Genomic DNA, 17,547 nt, shown 5'->3' on the forward strand with positions numbered 1-17,547 from the left:
CCGTGTAGTAGCACTGGGGTCTGTTGCACATAACAAGCTTTCACTATGGGGACTTACCTGGTGGTCCAGTGGTGTGAGTTCAATCCCTGGTCAGGGAACTAAGGTCCCACATGCTACGTGGTGAAGCCAAAAAAAAAAAAAAAAAAAAAAAAAGCTTTCACCAATCCCACTTTAAAAAAAAAAATTTATTTATTTATTTCTGGCTGCGTTGGGGCTTTGTTGCTGCGCACGCGCTTCCTCGAGTTGCTGCGAGTGGGGGCTACTCTTCGTTGCGATGCTCAGGCTTCTCATTGCGGTGGCTTCTCTTGTTGCGGAGCACGGGCTCTAGGCGCTCGGGCTTCGGTAGTTGCAGCTCGCGGGCTCTAAAGCGCAGGCTCAGTAGTTGTGGCGCATGGGCTTAGTTGCTCTGAGGCGTGTGGGATCTTCCCGGACCAGGGCTCGAACCCGTGTCCCCTGCATTGGCAGGCGGATTTTTTTTTTTTTTTTTTTTTTTTTTAATACAGCAGGTTCTTTTTAGTCATCCATTTTGTACACATCAGTGTATACATGTCAATTCCAATCTCCCAATTCATCCCACCCACACCCCCAGCCCTGGGCAGGCAGAATCTTAACCACTGTGCCACCAGGGAAGTCCCCAGTCCCACTTTTAGAGCAGAGCAGTACCTACCTTTTGCAGTATATGGTGCCTCCAACTCCTCATCTTCTCAAGGGGTTGTTAGGGTGAACTGGCCCTCTTCCCTCCAGCAATTTTTGGCTATAGTTTCATCACTTCCCTGACTCCATCCGCCGTTTTTCAAAATTTGGTTGAAATCTCTGCAATCTCTTCTTCGACGGTCTTCTCGGGTTTATATCTTTTACTGTTATTTTTTATCTGTACCTCTGTAAACTTAATATATATTATTTGGGGGGGGCTCTTGGAAAGGAATGGCAATAAACGTGATCCATCTGCCATAAATCAGTACCACAAATTAATTTTCAAACAATAATGCTTAATATGCTTTTAAAAACTGCCTATAATGTTAATGGGTTTTAATATGGATTTGCGGGGGATTCAGAATTTTAGCATTTTTGAGCAGTCTTTCAGGATAAAATTGGTAAGCAGCAGCTACTTTTTTGAGAATTTAATGTTATATGATTCAATAATGGATAAAATAAGCATAAACAGCACATAAGATCAGAGTCTTCATTTAACACTGTTGACTGTCCCGTTTTGGATGCCTCTCTTGGTTGCTGTCACGCCTCTCTCCCAGTGATTATCCTATCCTTGATCAAGCTTTCGTAATCGTCCTTGCCAATTCTCTTCCTTTGTACCCACCCCAAGGTTGTGTACATTTACCCATTGCTTTCATGGCAACCTCAGGGCCGTGACTTCCTAATCTCTCTCTAACCCAGACTGCCTTCTTAAGCTTCTCTGTAGATTGGGGTGCAGGTCAACTTACCATTTTCCCAGTGGGCATGTACCTCCCCTCTGTTCTGGGAGACTAGCCCAGTAGATTCTATGAGACAGACTCAGGCCTTTTCTTTTGATTAAGACATTTTATTATTTATATTTTGAATAAGCAATACATTCAAATAATTCAAAAGTCCAAAGATATAAAAGGGTAGATTGTGATGTTTCCGGTCCTATCCCCGGTTCCTCAGCTACCCATAAGTTCTCCTCTTGGGAGGTAACCAATGTTACTGTTTTTTAAAATGTTGGGGGTGTTTTTCTGTAGATATTGCCTGCATACACAAGTAAATACACTTATACAGGCCCCTCCTCCATTCTCCGCTTTAATTCCAAACGTTTCAAAAGGCCCAGCATCAGAGCGGCTGGAACTAAGATTTTCACAGTCATTATTTCAAACGTGGAACTTTTTCCCCCCAACAAAACCAAGTATCTTTTTAAGACCCCCCCCCACCCCGGAATGGATAAAGGGGAAAACACTGATGAGTTTTCCGGATCCAACAATGCCTGGAAATTGGTAGCAAGATTTAAGCCGGTGCACTGCGTTGGTGAGCAAGGGAGACTGGCAAGGGAGGGGGCGCAGAAGTTCAGCATTGGCGGAGTTAAGAAACACCTGCACTGAAATCTTTTCTCATTTTCTCTAGGTTCCAGCCTCCCTGCTACTAGTCAACTTTACTTTTTCTTTAAAAAATTTTTTTTTGATTTTACATTGGAGTATAATTGATTTATAATGTGTTAGTTTCGGGTGTACAGCAAAGTGATTCAGTCATACATATACCTATTCTTTTTCAGATTCTTTTCGCATATAGGTTATTAATTTTACTCTTTCTTGAAGTGACAACCTGGACATATGAAAATACTCGCAAATAACTTAAAAATACTCAGAAAGTCTCCCAGAAACACACAGAAAAGATTCAGGTTTCACAGAGTTGGCTGGGGCATCCAGTGAGCTACCGCAAAGAGCTCTGATTTATTTCTCATCTCTTCTACACACACTGGAAAGAAGGAATCAGTACTGGTCCCGAACACTTCTCTGAGCCTCCTCTCCATCTGAGAAGAGATCTCACCCACTGTGGCCACAGGGGCAGGCATGTGACCAAAGCTGGGCTAAATACAGAACCTCATGTTTCCCTGACCACAGGGACTGGTCCAAGGTGTGGGTAATGAGCCAGTACAAGTCATCGAGTCCTTCCCCTAGGATTTTCCAAACTGAAGCTGGAAGACCTAGCTTTCCCTGCTAGTTAGGAGCCCACAGCTGCCCGTAACCTTCACCATGTGAAGAAGCCAGTCTGCTGTGGAGGCTCTGACCACCCCCGCCAACCCCCCAAAAAGATGTTTGGGGTTGTACTGATGGGATCCAAATCTTCATTCTTATTCACAAACCTGGCTTCACCTTCAACCTTCTCAGGTTGGTTAGCTGTGCCAACCAACTTTCCCTTTTGCTCACACTAACTTGCAACAAAATAGAGCCTACCTATTTAGCCCCAGCTCTGTGTATCTAAGTGCTTACCAGGTATCTCTTTGGATGTTCCCTGGTGCTCCAGACTCACATCGACAGTACAATGCATCATCCCTCCCTTACCCACTCTATGTACCCCATTTCCTGTATTCCCTCATCCTGGTTATCAATTCAGCAACTACCCAGCTGCCCGAGCCAGAAATCTATAGCTCTACTGGGCTTCTTCCTTTCCACCTGATCCCATCCCTCAAGACCTAATAGGTCCCTAAATTCTATTCCTCTTCTTAAATATTTCCCGTATCTCTTACTCTGTCTTCTACTACCTCTGAGGCTCCTTTGGCTTCGTTTTTCCCTCCCCTACTGTGCTGAAAAGGCCATCTCAGAATACTTACCCCGTGTGCTGCCTCTGTCGAATGGGGTACCCTTCTGATAAAATTTCCTGGGACCCTTCTGGTCCCAGATGATTGGTCTAGAGCAGTTACCATAAGGGCTGGTCAGTAACATATAGGACAGGATGGCGGGAGAGCTCTCCAAAAGGGATACAGAAGATTAATCACACCAGTCAGGTCCTCTTGTATGAGGAGATCTGAACCTGAGACACCTAGAGAGCTACCCAGTGGTTGCAAAACAGAAGCTGAAGCATTACAGGGAGAGGGCAGAGGTGATGATAAGGAGAATGCAAAAACTCTTTTGAGTAAATAGAAAAGGAGTAAGCAGAAGCTATGAGTAATCTACAACCTCTGGGTGTATTGAATGGGGGTAAAGTAATTGGCTGGAGCGATAGAAACAAAAAGGGGAGCAAAATTACCATCATGGTCTGGGACAAACTCGCTGTTGAGGAGACAACAAAATAATACTAGTCCTGTCCCGGACCACCACCTGCTTTCCAATCGCTAAAGTGTGTATATCCATCCTGTGTGGCTGGATGACGGCACACTGGTTCCCAGGAGATGCTTCTTATCCTTACGACCTCAACCCACAAATACTATACAGTGTAGTTTAGTCACATAAATTAGTTCCCCAACCACGTGATGCTCTGCCACCTCTCTGTTTATGTGCATACACCATTTCTTCCAACTAGAACAATCTTCTCATCTCCCAAACAGATACCCCTAGCTTCATCACCTGGCTGCCACTGACTCATCTTTCAAGACTGGGCTTAGGCTCCGCCTCTAAGCAGCTTTCTGAAACCCAACCAGGCTACACACTCTTCCTTTACTCCAAACAAACTGACTGCTACTGCATATGGTAATTGTGTGTCTCCACAACCAGATGAACTTCTTTTGAGAGCAGAGATGCTATTTTGTTCCCCTTTGGATCCCCAGCATCTGGCCCAGTACCCACACAAGGCAGATACTTAGTGGATGCCATTGCTTTTGATAAAGCTCAGTTGCCTAGACTCATTCAAGAACCAAGTTTAATAACCTTCCCTCATCACCCCTCTTTCAACAGATGCACTTGCAGCTTCAAGTGTGCCATGGTACCTTAGAAAGACAATGTCGCCTCAGCTTTGTGTATTCGATTCCCCCAGTTCCAACTGCCCTTCTCATCCCTGTATCCTAACGCGTTGTGGTTTTAATTTGCATTTCCCTCATGATTAGAGATGTTGAGCATCTTCTCATGTGCTTATTGGCCATTTGCATATCTTCTTGGGACAAATGTCTTCTCAAGTCCTTTGCCCACGTTTGAATTGGGTTGTCTGTTTTTTGTTGTTGAGTTCACAGTCATTTTGTAATATGGAATGGTTTCAGGAACACAACAGGTCTCCGGAGTTTAGAATGGTATGAAAATTCTAGGGGCCTCTGGAAAAGGGGCAGGAAGAGGTAAGGATGTTAACGCAAGTTTTTAAAGAATTTTTAACAAGTCTTTAGAAAAGAGAAAAGAAAGTATACTTTCAGGATTCTGAGCTCATTTTTGTATTGTCATTTGGCAACCTTATGGGTTAAATAAGCATTGGTGGGCTACCTTAGAACCTAACTACTATTTTAAACAGGTATGCTTGTTGCTTATCTGTTTTTTAAAAAATTATTTATTTTTGGCTGCACCAGGTCTTCGTTGCTGTGCGCGGGTTTTCTCTAGTTGCAGCGAGCGGGGGCTGCTCTTCATCGTGGTGCGTGGCTTTCTCATTGCGGTGGCTTCTCTTGTTGCAGAGCACGGGCTCTAGGCACGCAGGCTTCAGTAGTTGTGGCATGCGGGCTCTGCAGTTGCGGCTCATGGGCTCTAAGAGTGCAGGCTCAGGAGTCATGGCGCACGGGCTTAGTTGCTCCGTGGCACGTAGGATCTTCCTGGACCAGAGCTCGAACTGACGTCCCCTGCACTGGCAGGTGGATTCTTAACCACTGTGCCACCACGGAAGTCCCCTAACCACGATTTAAAAACACTTCTTATAAAAAATTCTGTCTTATAATATTCTAATTTTAAAAACTTTGGTATATAATTCATATATGTGCTGATGACTATATATGAAAACCTAAATTTGGAAAGTAAGTTGGTTGTACTAATGGATAACAGAAATAGTGATTTATTTACAATGACTTTAATTGGGAATTTAATATTTTTCTATTACCAGAAGTTGATTTATATAAATCATTTGTGGGATGCCACTAGGAGAAAATATACACGATACAGAGGTATAGAACTGATATATAATCATGATATAATTGATAGAAATATGAAAACAAGCCTGTAATCTACAGATGTAGACAAACGTTGCAGAAAAGGAAGGATTACACTGAAATCTGTGCTGTTGATTGAAGCAGCTAGAAAAAACAGTATTACTGACCACTGGTAATAGATAAATAACCTCTAAGAATAATATCCAGTTTAAATGACATAACTTTTATAACTTTAAAAGAAACTTATTTTATGTATTGAAAATGGATAAACTGTTGGATTTTGAATTTTCGGTAAAATGTTATAAGACCTAGGTGAGACACATAGCTAATATTATAGGTGCAAAATGTAATTTACATACTTTAGAATAAGTATGATATTATTTTACAGTATATTTAGGATTATTTTCAACGTTCCACATGCTATATTCTCTGTAAATAACTAATAGTTAACAAAACATACCATTCTCTACAAACAGAACCACACAATCTTTCTTTAAGCTGAAACTAAAGGTGAGCTTTCCATTTCTCCTCAGGATCCATGTTGCTAACTGTGGAAAGAAAATTACAGAGTAAAAATTTAACAGAAGATGAGCAAATCACTAGATTTTAAGTTATCTTGTAACTAGAAAAAGCATTAATTCCTAAAATAATTGTGTTGCTCAATATAAAGTTGGGGTTTTTCTTGGGGGGGGTACATATAAAGATGTTGCTGAAGCTTCTACACAAAGTCCAACTTCGCACCTCTTGCTTTTTAAGGATCAAACTTCTAAGATTATTAACTTGACAAATTAACTTAACACTAGGGAACAATTACAGAATTACTGCTTTAGTATCTTTGAGTTTGCTACCTTTACCGCTGCTAGACCTCTGGCCGTTCCCAAATCTCCTATCGATACGTGTAAAACTCTTCGTGCTCGTGTGGTCTGGGAGAGGAGAAGCTCTCTTCCCGCTACATGCCCGTCACTGTCGTTCTGGTGGGTGAGGACTGGAACCCCCATGCGAGATGATTCTCATTCCTGTGGAAGCTTTTGTTCTAACTTGTGATCCCCTGGCCTTTTGCTACTGACCCTTCCTAGTGACTGTCTCTCCAACTGACGGTGACATTCAAGGGAGAACTCTGGTGGGTGATGTTTTTCCTCAAAGGAAACTAGTTCATTTGTTAACAAATATTTTAAGTGCTGGTAATAAAAGAACTAAAATTTGGAAGAATACTTACATATTTTCCCTTCCTTTTCTAGTTTTTTCAAATGAAGTAAGATGTTATGTTCGGCCATTTTATGTAAATGCTCAGGAGTATCCTCAAAGAAAAATGAGAGTGAAAGTAAAGCATTTCTTTTTTAAAAAAGAACAGAGTTAATCTTTTTGCAACTTTTAAAGAAAAAAGGCAAAATAATACGGTCTTAATTCAAATACAGTTTTGCAGAGTAATAATCAACACTGTTTCATCTTATATATGTCTTGCTTTGACTCCCTATATTATTAGAAGTATACTTATAGGCAAAACAGAGTGTAAGCTCCATAAAGACAATACAGTAGCAGCATCTGTTCACTACTGAATACCCAGTGCTTAGCAAAATGGAACATAGTGGGAACTCACTATTTTACAAATGAATGAATAAATAAACATAAAAATTATTATAGGTAGTTTTGATGATTCTACAGACAGCTGGCCCTATGGTCTGTTGATTAGCTTACATGGTAATGTCTTTGCACATTTTTATTAAAAGTATATATGTCTCCACCTTAAATCTTACAATTTTTCCTTTATTTTCGTCAAGCTAGTAATGTAATATTGACAACTATTATCTGAATGGTAAACAAAATAAATATTCCTTTTATTCTTTTTTCTAAGTATGTATTTTTAATTTTATTGGAGGATACTTGATATACGATATTAACGTTAAGAACGATATGGTGCTTCACAATTCTTAAAGGTTATACTCCATTTAGTTACTATAGGATACTGGCCTTCTTCCCTGTGTTGTACAATATATTTATCTTGGTAGCTTATTTTATACATGACAGGTTATACTCCCCTACCCTTTTATTGCCCCTCCCCCTTCCCTCTCCCCACCGGTAACCACTAATTTGTTCTCTATAGCTACGAGTCTGTTTCTTTTTTTGTTATATTCACTAGTTTGTTGTAGTTTTTAGATTCCACATTACAAGTGGTAACATACAGTAGTTGTCTCCTTATATGATTTAAATAAGAATTTTCCTCAAGTCAAGCTTCTTGACTAAATTGACTATCTCCATTTCTCAGCTCCCCGAAAATGTTTTGCAAGGATCACTGAATTATATTTTAATCAAAATTCAGAGAATTCTTTTCCGTCCTCATTTTACCTGAAATCAACTGGCTAGTCTCTCCGTTTGGAAGAACTCTTCTCTTTTCCCTTGGTTATTTTACCTCTTATGATTTCATCTTCATCCTGGATATTCTTCCCCGATTTCTCTTCAGTACTGATGCTCATGATGAATTGTATCATTGACTCTCTTCTCTTTTTACTTGATCAACTTGTCACCGCAACATCATGTGTTAATGATTCCCAAGCAGAAAGCTCCGACCCCAAACTCCCTGAAGCTCCAGTACCATATATTATATCTACCAGTGTGATTTTCTAGGTCTAATTATGTGACTCCCTGCCTAAGATGGGTGGTCATTCCCAGCTTATTGGCTGAAGCCCACAGTTTTTTAGCATGGCAACCAAGGGCGTCCCCTGACCTGCCGTGCCTGCCTTTCTTGCCTCATTTCCTGGGACCCCCTCCCTGCCCATCTGCAATATACATTCTGGGCTCCAGTCAGATGCATTTTCTCTGTGGGTTTTCAAACACACATGATGCCTTTGTGACTCCCAGTGTGTGAACACATCTTCCCTTCTGTCTAGAATGACTTCTCTTCTCCTGTACTCTGGCCTGACTCCTTCTTCAAGATCCGATTCAATAATTAAATTTCCGAAGCTTTTCTGGACAAGCCTCACCACCCTGCATCTTCACCAGGCAGAAATGACTCCTCTTTCCTTTATGCCCTGACGTACTGTGTATGGGCCTTGCAGGAAGCGTGGTGTGATAGAAAAACACAAGATTTGAGTATCTGACTTCTGACATTTGAGTGTGTGACATCTGCTAGTTTTGTGCCCTTGGAAAACTCACTTAGCTCACACTTTCTGAGTCTATTTTTAATCTGTTACGTTGGAATAACAGTATCTTTATGCAGTGAAAATTCAAGGTACTTGAAATTAAGTACTTCAAATTACAATGGGAAATGTGAAGCGTCTAGTACAGTGTCTAACACATAATCATGTGCTCAAAACTGGGAGCTATTATGATACAGCCAGAATTGCAAGAATCTGTTTAACATGTCTGTCTTCGCGAAACCGTGAGTCCGTGGAGGGCGGGGATCTGTAGTCATCTGTGTGTCTCTGCACCTAGTCCAGTGTGTGGTACATGAGGGCGTTCAGTAAGCATCTGTGGAATGAATAAATGTCTCTGCAATACCTAATGCTGTTAGGTGTGTGTGACAGGTGCTTCACACGGGTGTGCAGTGAACACATCCCTGAACACGTCTCTGAATGCAGGACCAGCATTTCTGAGGCCTGCACAGTCACTGGATGCCCCATCTGTGAGGGTTATCAGAGAGATCTGCTGTCTGTACTGGGGTTAGAAAAAACTACCCAGAGTCTAGAGTGGCTAAACTTTAGTATTATGAGGAAATGAACTCTTTTGCAGAATGTAAACATCTGCAATACCCTTTTGCTCCTGGCACTTTTTATTGTCAGCCCTTTTAATCATTCATTCCTCCCTTTTAAAACAAAGCCCACTGAGATACCTGGATTTTGAGAAATTAGACCCATGGGACATTATGGTCCTTTACTAACTGAAACTGGCCCAGGTTCCTTTTCAAGCTCATCTTTAGTTATACTCTCTCAGTTATGGTATTTTGTGGCCATACAGGTTATGGTAGTGGGAGTTTTAAAACCCAGATCATCTTATTCCATTCTTAACCCCGAAGCAGGTATCGAATAAACATTTGCGGAAAAACCGAATCATACTGATGGATTGCCACGCAGCGCTGGCATGTAGTGATGCACTCAGAGGCCACCGAGTGAGCGGCCCTCTCTCTCTATTCTAAGTGGCTCTACCCATGCCCTTCTTCATGGGCAGCCTTTCTCCCTTTAATCTGCTGTGAGCATTGCTACCGCTTCTCACTGCTGGTACCCCAGTAGCTGTCTCTAGCAGATCGCCCCTTACTCGCTGCCGGTCAGGACACCAGACCATCAACATGGCTAGAATAATACACAAATCCTAACAAAGATTAACCGCCAGGCTGTTGGCCGTGATCTCCCCTACAGAGTGGAGTATAAAAGGCTTCATAATGGCTCACGATGGTTGTTTTTGTTCTGCGGGCCAGTGTTTGTCTAACTTCTGTGTTCCAGAAGGTTGAGATTGATGGGCTCAAATCCATACGAGTGACATGACTTACAAAACTAACAGACTCACGCTGCTCTGGGATCGGATGAGTTTACCACGTCTAGAGTCCACTGAATAGATTATTCTATGAAAATCGTGCCTTTGAACAAATAAGATAAATGAAAATTACCTTGTAGATAACTTTTACAAGATCCATTGCTGTGAATGACTTTTCAGAGTTCTCCTGAAACAATGTAAGAATTTGCTGTTCTCGGATATTTCTGTGAGAAATGTATTGTAGAATTTTAGCTTCGGCATTATGGATTACTGGGCCATGTCCTGCATCAGAATAATTACAAAAATGATTTCAACCAGATGAAAAATTTTAAGTACAACTGAAGTTAATTTACTCTCTTTAAAAATATTTCATATAGCATATTGAAAAATACACGACAAATAAGAATTATCTGGAAAACTATACAGGTAATAAGAGATTTAAAAATTACATATAATGCCCCAAAACATTAGATAATTATATCAAAATCTATATAAGATATTATTGTGTTCATTAAAAGTTAGAAAATAAAAATTTAACAGTAAGAATACAGCAATAAAAACAGTAACCACAACAGTATTAATAGGTAATATTTACAGTGTTCGTTATCTGTCAGACGTTGCTCTAAATGCTGAATATACCTTATTCTTACAAGAAGCCCATGAAGTAGGTATTGATACTTTTATTATCCTCTTTGTACAGCAGAAACTGAGGCATAGGGAGGGTAAATAATCTGCCTACAGTTACACAGCTAAGAAGGGGTGGAGCTGGGATTCTGATTCAGGAGCTTTTAACCACTCTGTGCTATTAACCACTATGCTTATCAAAGATTGAAAAGGGGAATGTAAAAGGTAGCTTCATGTAAGTCACCAAGACCTATTAAAAATTCACAAGAACCACAAGAGACCTTTAAGAATCTTATGTATAGGCTAGCAATTCAGAAATGTTGATAACCCAGGTAAAGTTATATTGGAATTTACTTGCTCTTTAAGACAGTGAAAATGAACATATCACACAAATCTGCAAGAGGGTTGAGAACAAAATACCAGAAGCAGACAAACCTGTTAGGTAAAGAGCATGGGCTTTAGGATACCAACTATCATTTACTAGCTGTGTGGCTGGGACAGTCTATGAATCTCCCGAGTTTATTTCTTCAGCTACCTGCTTCTCTGGGTTTTGGTGAGGACAGCTCTGTGAAGGTCCCTGCACAGTACCTGGCGGGTAGGGTAGCAGGCTTTAATATATGGTGGCTACGGCTATAGACCGTCATTGACATATGAGCTCCTGCTGTGCCAATAAGCCAGTTCACTGGATTCACTAAAGCCAACACTCCAAGAACCTGCACCGGGCAGCCTCTCATTAGCTTTATTCCAATGTGGGTGCATCAAATGTCTACTGTCTTCTCTTTCAAAAGAGCTGTCATCCTCCACTCCTTTTATGTCACAAAATTAATCCAAATGCCCAGCCTCACTGTATGTTTCCTATCCCCTCAGCAGTGGGAACTCATGAGAGAATATGAAGGTACTGAAGACACTGTATTTACAGATCTTTCCATGGCTCTTTGGTTAGGAACAAGTTGGAAGGACTTAAAAAATTAAGTAATCGAGTCTCTTTTTCCTTCTGGGGGCCTCTTGTTGGGTACTGTATCTTTCTTAGCTTTCAGGATGGAGGAGAGATTCGTATTGTAAAGCAGGGCAGTGACAGCTATAGTGATATATTAACAACAGGTTTCTTTTTCTGGAGAATGGAAATAAATACACAATTTTACAGTTGACATAGAAGCTACTGATATTTCCATCAATGAGTTAAAAAACTAAAGCTCAGACATCAAATGTTACCCAAGGTTGGTTACATGGCTAAAATGTAGTCCACAACAGAAATCAAGTTAACAAAACGGAAGATAGCTTACGGAATGAAAACATTTTTCTTGTTCCAGTAGGTTTATTGCATTTAACAGTTCTATTAATAGCTGTGCAGATGTTAAAAAATAACCCTCATATCTTTTAAGTAAGTTATTAATACAACTCTTGGTCTTCTTTTTCATTGTATTGCTAGACAAGACTTAGGGGTGTAATTTAGAAAGAAGCAATTTATATGCATCTCTTCAAGGCTGAAACCACAAAGAACACACACAGACAAACCAAAATGAATCTTCCTCATCATTTGACACAAATGGTTTGCTAGATTAATAATATTACCCACCTGGATATATAACTTGAGCTTTGATTTTTAATAACTCTTTTAGGGAGCTCATATAATCATAGAGGTCTTCAAATATGGTTGTGCCTTCCCCTAGGATGCAATCTCCAGAAAAGAGAGCATTTTCCTCTTCTAAAAGTAGGGCCATATGATCATCAGTGTGGCCAGGTGTGTATATAACTCTGGTTGAAAGAGGAAAGAAGAAACAGTAACAATTATGAACTCTTAGGCTTAGAAGAAATTTTGAGAAGTCAATTATTTTCTGTCTTTCTCTCTGGACAAGACACGAATAAATGATGTCACTACGTTTTAAAAATAGCTCCTTTTTCTCTTTTGGCCCACTGCAAATTATCATCAGAAAATTCTCCCCTTTAGCTAAATCAAAATTCTCACTCTGAAGTGCAAATTTAATACTTTTGCCACGTCTTCTTTCTTATTTTGTAAGTAACAAGTACTGATTACAACAAATTTGGAAAACAGAAAAGGAAAGCAGTTGAAGGAGATAAAAATCACCAATCATTCCACTACTCAGATAGTGCTCTTATTATTTAAGAACACATTTTATTCAAATCTATATATGTATGTATGTATGTATGTATGTGTATATACATACACACACACTTTATGGTAAGACCATGAGAAGAAAGTGCTTTCATATGTTGCTGGTGGGAGTGAAAAAATGGTAGAGCCCGTATGGAGGGGAATCTGGCATTTTCTAGCAAAATTACACATGCATTAATCCTTTGACCTATCAATCCCACTGCTAAAATTTACCCTGAAAAATACACCTTTACAAATACAAAAAAATACATACAACTTATTCATTACATTATTTGTAATGACAAAGTATTAGGAACAACACAGATGTCCACCCATAGGGCACTATGGATAAAGTATGGTACATCCACACAATGGAATACTATGCAGCCATCAAAGAGAATGAAAAGATCTCTATGAACTGAGATGAAGTAATTTGCGGGATATACTGTCAAGTGATAAAAAGCAAAACACAAAAGAGTGTTCGTAGTATGCTCTTTTGTATCAGAAAGATGGGGGAATAAAAACATGTATGTATATTAATTCCTTATATTTGGAAAAAGAGTCAGGGAGGATAAATAAAAACGTATGAATATAGCTGCCTATGCGGGGTAGGCAGGTGGCGTGTCGGGAATAGAGATGCAAGCAAGACTTCTCTGATTAGAACTTTTAAAAAGTTTTAACTTTTTTTTTTTGATTTGTATGTGTGTGTATTTTATTATATATTAGTCTCTTAAATCAAATAGAAAACAAAAAGTGGAGCTACAAACCAAAGTTACGATAGTACTAGCTTTTCTCATCACCCGTCTATCTAATTTTACCAGAGGTCTTTATTTCTTCATAAGGCTTTGAGATACTGTCCAGGGTCCTTGACTCCAACCTGAAGAACTCCCTGTGGCAGGCAGGTCTGGTGGTTAAGAACTCTCTCAACTCTTGATTAACTGAGAATGTCTTGGTTTCTCCCTCATTTTCAAAGGAAAGTTTTGCTAGATATAGGATTCTTGGTTGACGGTTTCTTTCCTTCAACACTTCAAGTACATTGAGCCATGCCATCTGGCCTCCGAGGCGCCTGATGAGAAATCTGCTCACGACCTTCCTGGCAAATCTTCTCTCAGCTTCATAGACTTTCATAACGTACCTTATCGTGTCTTACGCAACAGAACATTTTGTATGGTATCGTGAAGTCAGTTAAGTTGAAACATTATTTTGAGACCAGAATTTAAGGAAAAGGAATTGAATATTTCAAGTGTAGACATTATGAGGTCTTTGAAATTATTACACATTTTCAAACTAGAAATAAAAAGGCCACTGAAGTATCCTACAGATTTTAAATTATAACAAAGTGAATACCAATAGCGAATAACACAAGTAAAGAAAAATTTCTTTGGGATCCTTTTTCCTAAGCGTAAAGGGGCCTTGAACTCAAAAAGTGAGAAAACCACTGTGGCTTACCCGGAGCTGCGATGGGTCCATTTCTAGCTCTGACCTCACAGTGCACCACTGTGATGAACTTCACAGAAGCCCTATAATAGAGCCCAGCCGGGCCCAGGTTTTTGGTAGTTGGAGCCCAGGAAGCTGCTTTTGGTGACCTGACGGCCGTGGACCCACAGTTAGCTTGTGTTTTCCTTGTTCCTGCCATTTTGTTGATTTTTTTTCCCCTCTTTTCTCTACTCTTAGCACTGTTAGTACCGTTAGCATCGTTAGTTAGGAGAGTTAGCTTTGGTGGTTAGGTCAGGAGGATGCAGGGCTTCACAGCCAACTGTGCTGCCAAGGAGGCCCATATTGGTGATTATGAGATCCTCCACACCATCGGCGAAGGCACCTACGCTAAAGTGAAGCTGGCCCGGCACATTCTGACCGGGACACAGGTGGCTGTCAAGATCATTAAGAAAAGGCGTCAGAGCCTCCCAAATTTCCAGGATCTACTTTTGCGGGAAGTGCACAGTATGAAGGCTCTGAATCACCCAAATATCGTAAAACTGGTGGGGGTGACCGACACAGAGGAGACGATGTTTTTAATAATGGAACACCTCAGTGGTGGGGACATGTACAGCTACTTAAACACACATGGCCGTATGACAGAGGCAGAGGCCCGAGGCCCGTTCCAGCAGCTGGTCTCCGCTCTGCAACACTGCCACCAGAGGGGCATCGTGCACCGGGACCTGAAGCCACCGAACCTCCTCTTTGATGCCAACATGAACATCAAGCTTACAGACTTTGGCTTCAGCAACAAGTGTGAGGCCAGTGGGACACTGGAGACGCTCTGCGGCACACTCCCGTATGCTGCCCCGGAAGTCTTGCAGGGGCAGAGCTACAGCGGCCGTGCGGTGGACGTGTGGAGCCTGGGAATAGTGCTCTACTTCATGGTAACTGGGTCCCGGCCCTTTATGGGAAAAGACTTTCAGGAGCTGCGGGAGCAAATCTTGAAAGGGCGATACTCCATCCCAACCTACCTCTCTTCAGAGATACAGAGTCTCTTACAAAAAATGATCGTCCTCAACCCCAGTGACAGAGGCACCTTGCCTGACCTCATGAGGCACCCGTGGGTGAATATGGGCCAGAAGAAGCCACTCCAGCCACCCCATGAAGAGGACCCGGAGGTGACAGGGATGAGGACTCTGGACTTGACGTGGGACAAGATCCAGGACCCGGGAGAAGGCAGTGTGAGCTCCAAGAAACCAATGGTGGGGTCCTCCATCATAGCTGCAAGGTGCTTCTCTTCCGGGGACCTCAGTGGCAATGAACTTGAGCCTTTTCCAAGCCCTGAGTTGTCCACCCTGGAAACCGGGCGGCTCCACCAGGGAGAAAATGTGCAGCTTCAGGAAGACCAGCAGGCAGGGCAGAAGACCAGTGAGGCTGCCTGTCCCCCAGCCAGCCTGGAGTCGAGGACTGCCACCCTCAGCCCAGCCCACCGGTGTGGCCCTGGGGCGTCCCCCTCCACCAGCAGCAGGACTGGAGCCCCAGAGGGAACCAGCTGCCCCCTGGGTGTGTCCAACACTGGAAGGTCCTCCCACGCTGCACAGCCTGAGAGTACGTCCTCATCCGTTCGCTCTGGCCACAGCCCCAAAAAGCAAGGGGTGGCTAGGAGAATCTGGAACTCTATACTCCAACATCTTTGTTGCAAGCTGCCCAGGATGAGGCGTCACAATAAAGTGAGCCCATCTGAACCCCGCGAGTGACCGAGGCAGGAAGGTCAGGCCGTCGCGCTCCCTGGGACCCAGTCCAGTGGAAGATGAGTGTGTTCTCTGCACGGCCTTCAAAAGCATCGTATCCAAGACTCTGGCCAGCTCAGAGGATGGTCTGGAGCAGCCCGGGCGACTGAAAGAGAGGCCACCGTGGCTGCAGGTCTGCCCCTCAACCCCCACCTGGGTGAAACTTCAGAGACTGGACTGTCATTCCTGGGGCACGTCTCCCCTCCCCCACTCTTCTGTCTTCCGTGTTGGTGGGGGAGGGGGATAGTTCTTGTTCCAAGAGCTCCTTGGTTCTTCCAGTTCCAGTTAATAAACTCGATGCTCCACAAAGATGTCTCACACTCTGCTTTGCATCGTCCCTGCACAGAACTGGGGCTGGTTCCCTGGTTCAATAAGCCCTTGAACACACGGGTGACTGGAGCAGGGTCTTCTTCCCCGAGGCCTCTCTCTGGGGGCACATGCTCTCGGAGGCATCACCTGCACAGTCCCATTGGCTCTCGTGCGCTTACAGGTCACTTGCCGACCGTGGAATCCTTCACTGCAGGACACAGCACTCTGACCATGTGCCCGTCAACCACCTGGTCTTTTGTCGCAGAAACTCCTGTATTTCGGGGCTCCCCAATCCGCTCCTTGCCACTTCAGAACAGTTTCCCAGCATTATCTGCGATGCTATGTCCCAAGCTTGAAGTCCTCAGAATGTCCAAAGCCTCACCCGTCTATGGCACTTGTAAACACCACACTTCCCTGCTCTGGAGACAAGTAAAGGTGAGAACCATCCGGGTCCTCCAAGCCCGTGCTCCAGTCAGACACTTGCTCTCCTTGCTCACAATTTGGATTCACTTGGGATTCAGTCTCTCTCTCTGCTCTTTCTTCTAGCACTTGAGAAGTAAAAAGAGTTCCTGTGAGTGCATCAATCTGTTCTAAAACATTCTTGAGGTGAGAACAGGCCTCTGTGGGGTGAATTTCAGTTCCACTCTCAAGAGATCTATCGTATTAATCACTAAAACTGGACCAATGTCTTCGAGCCAGGCTTGTCGCAGAACTGCCTGTGTCTTTTGCATAATGCAGTGAAATGGCACTGGATTTCATACTGATCCCTCGGACCTGTTCATCCTCTCTGCTGTCCATGTATGTACCTTAACTTCCCTGCCAGGCGACTGCAGATGATGCCATTGCTAGATATAAGATAGTCGGCCAGAGAGGTTTTTCCATGGTCAACATGAGCCAAAACACAGATATTCCTGACGTTAGCCGTGTTTTTCCGGAGTCGAATCCTCTTATCCAAACCATTGAGCCCCACGGTCACTTATTTCCGGTGACACCGCGGTACTTGCGGAGTTTACTCATCCTTCCGGATCGGCCGTTCGCGATGCATCACAAAGCTCGCGGGGGCTGGGTGCACAGTGACACCTGGAACTCTGCCCCGTCCTCTGTACTCGGGCATTATTTCTCCAGGTCAGTGATTACATACTGGAAGGGTCTTATGCAGGAGGGAGAGAAGATGCCGACATCTCTCTCTTCTGCTCGATCTTTTCCCAAGCCTCTCCTATCACTCCCACTTGCTTTCACTGCAGGTGAAACACCCAGCTTCCCGACTAAATTTGGGGGTCACGTGCAGGTGCAGTGAATGTCTTCCA

At 42.7% G+C, this 17,547-nt stretch overlaps 1 protein-coding gene across 2 annotated transcripts in view; it reads right to left on the bottom strand.

Moving 5' to 3' along the window:
- Positions 1 to 1,516: 1,516 nt before the first annotated feature.
- Positions 1,517 to 17,547, bottom strand: part of LOC131743671 (endoribonuclease LACTB2-like) — a 29,901-nt gene continuing 13,870 nt past the window's right edge. Inside the window, exons 2-6 of one of the 2 annotated variants that reach the window (XM_059042555.2) lie at positions 12,186 to 12,364; positions 10,119 to 10,267; positions 6,738 to 6,819; positions 5,982 to 6,069; positions 1,517 to 4,708 (exon numbers count right to left, since the gene is read on the bottom strand). In XM_059042555.2, coding sequence (XP_058898538.2) covers positions 6,026 to 6,069; positions 6,738 to 6,819; positions 10,119 to 10,267; positions 12,186 to 12,330 — 420 coding nt within the window. In that variant the 5' untranslated portion in view covers positions 12,331 to 12,364 and the 3' untranslated portion in view covers positions 1,517 to 4,708; positions 5,982 to 6,025. The remainder of the gene's footprint in view (positions 4,709 to 5,981; positions 6,070 to 6,737; positions 6,820 to 10,118; positions 10,268 to 12,185; positions 12,365 to 17,547) is intronic. The other variant, XR_010837522.1, reaches the window with a different exon arrangement.

This window comes from Kogia breviceps, chromosome 17, assembly GCF_026419965.1.
Source record: "Kogia breviceps isolate mKogBre1 chromosome 17, mKogBre1 haplotype 1, whole genome shotgun sequence".
Classification (NCBI taxonomy): domain Eukaryota; kingdom Metazoa; phylum Chordata; class Mammalia; order Artiodactyla; family Physeteridae; genus Kogia; species Kogia breviceps.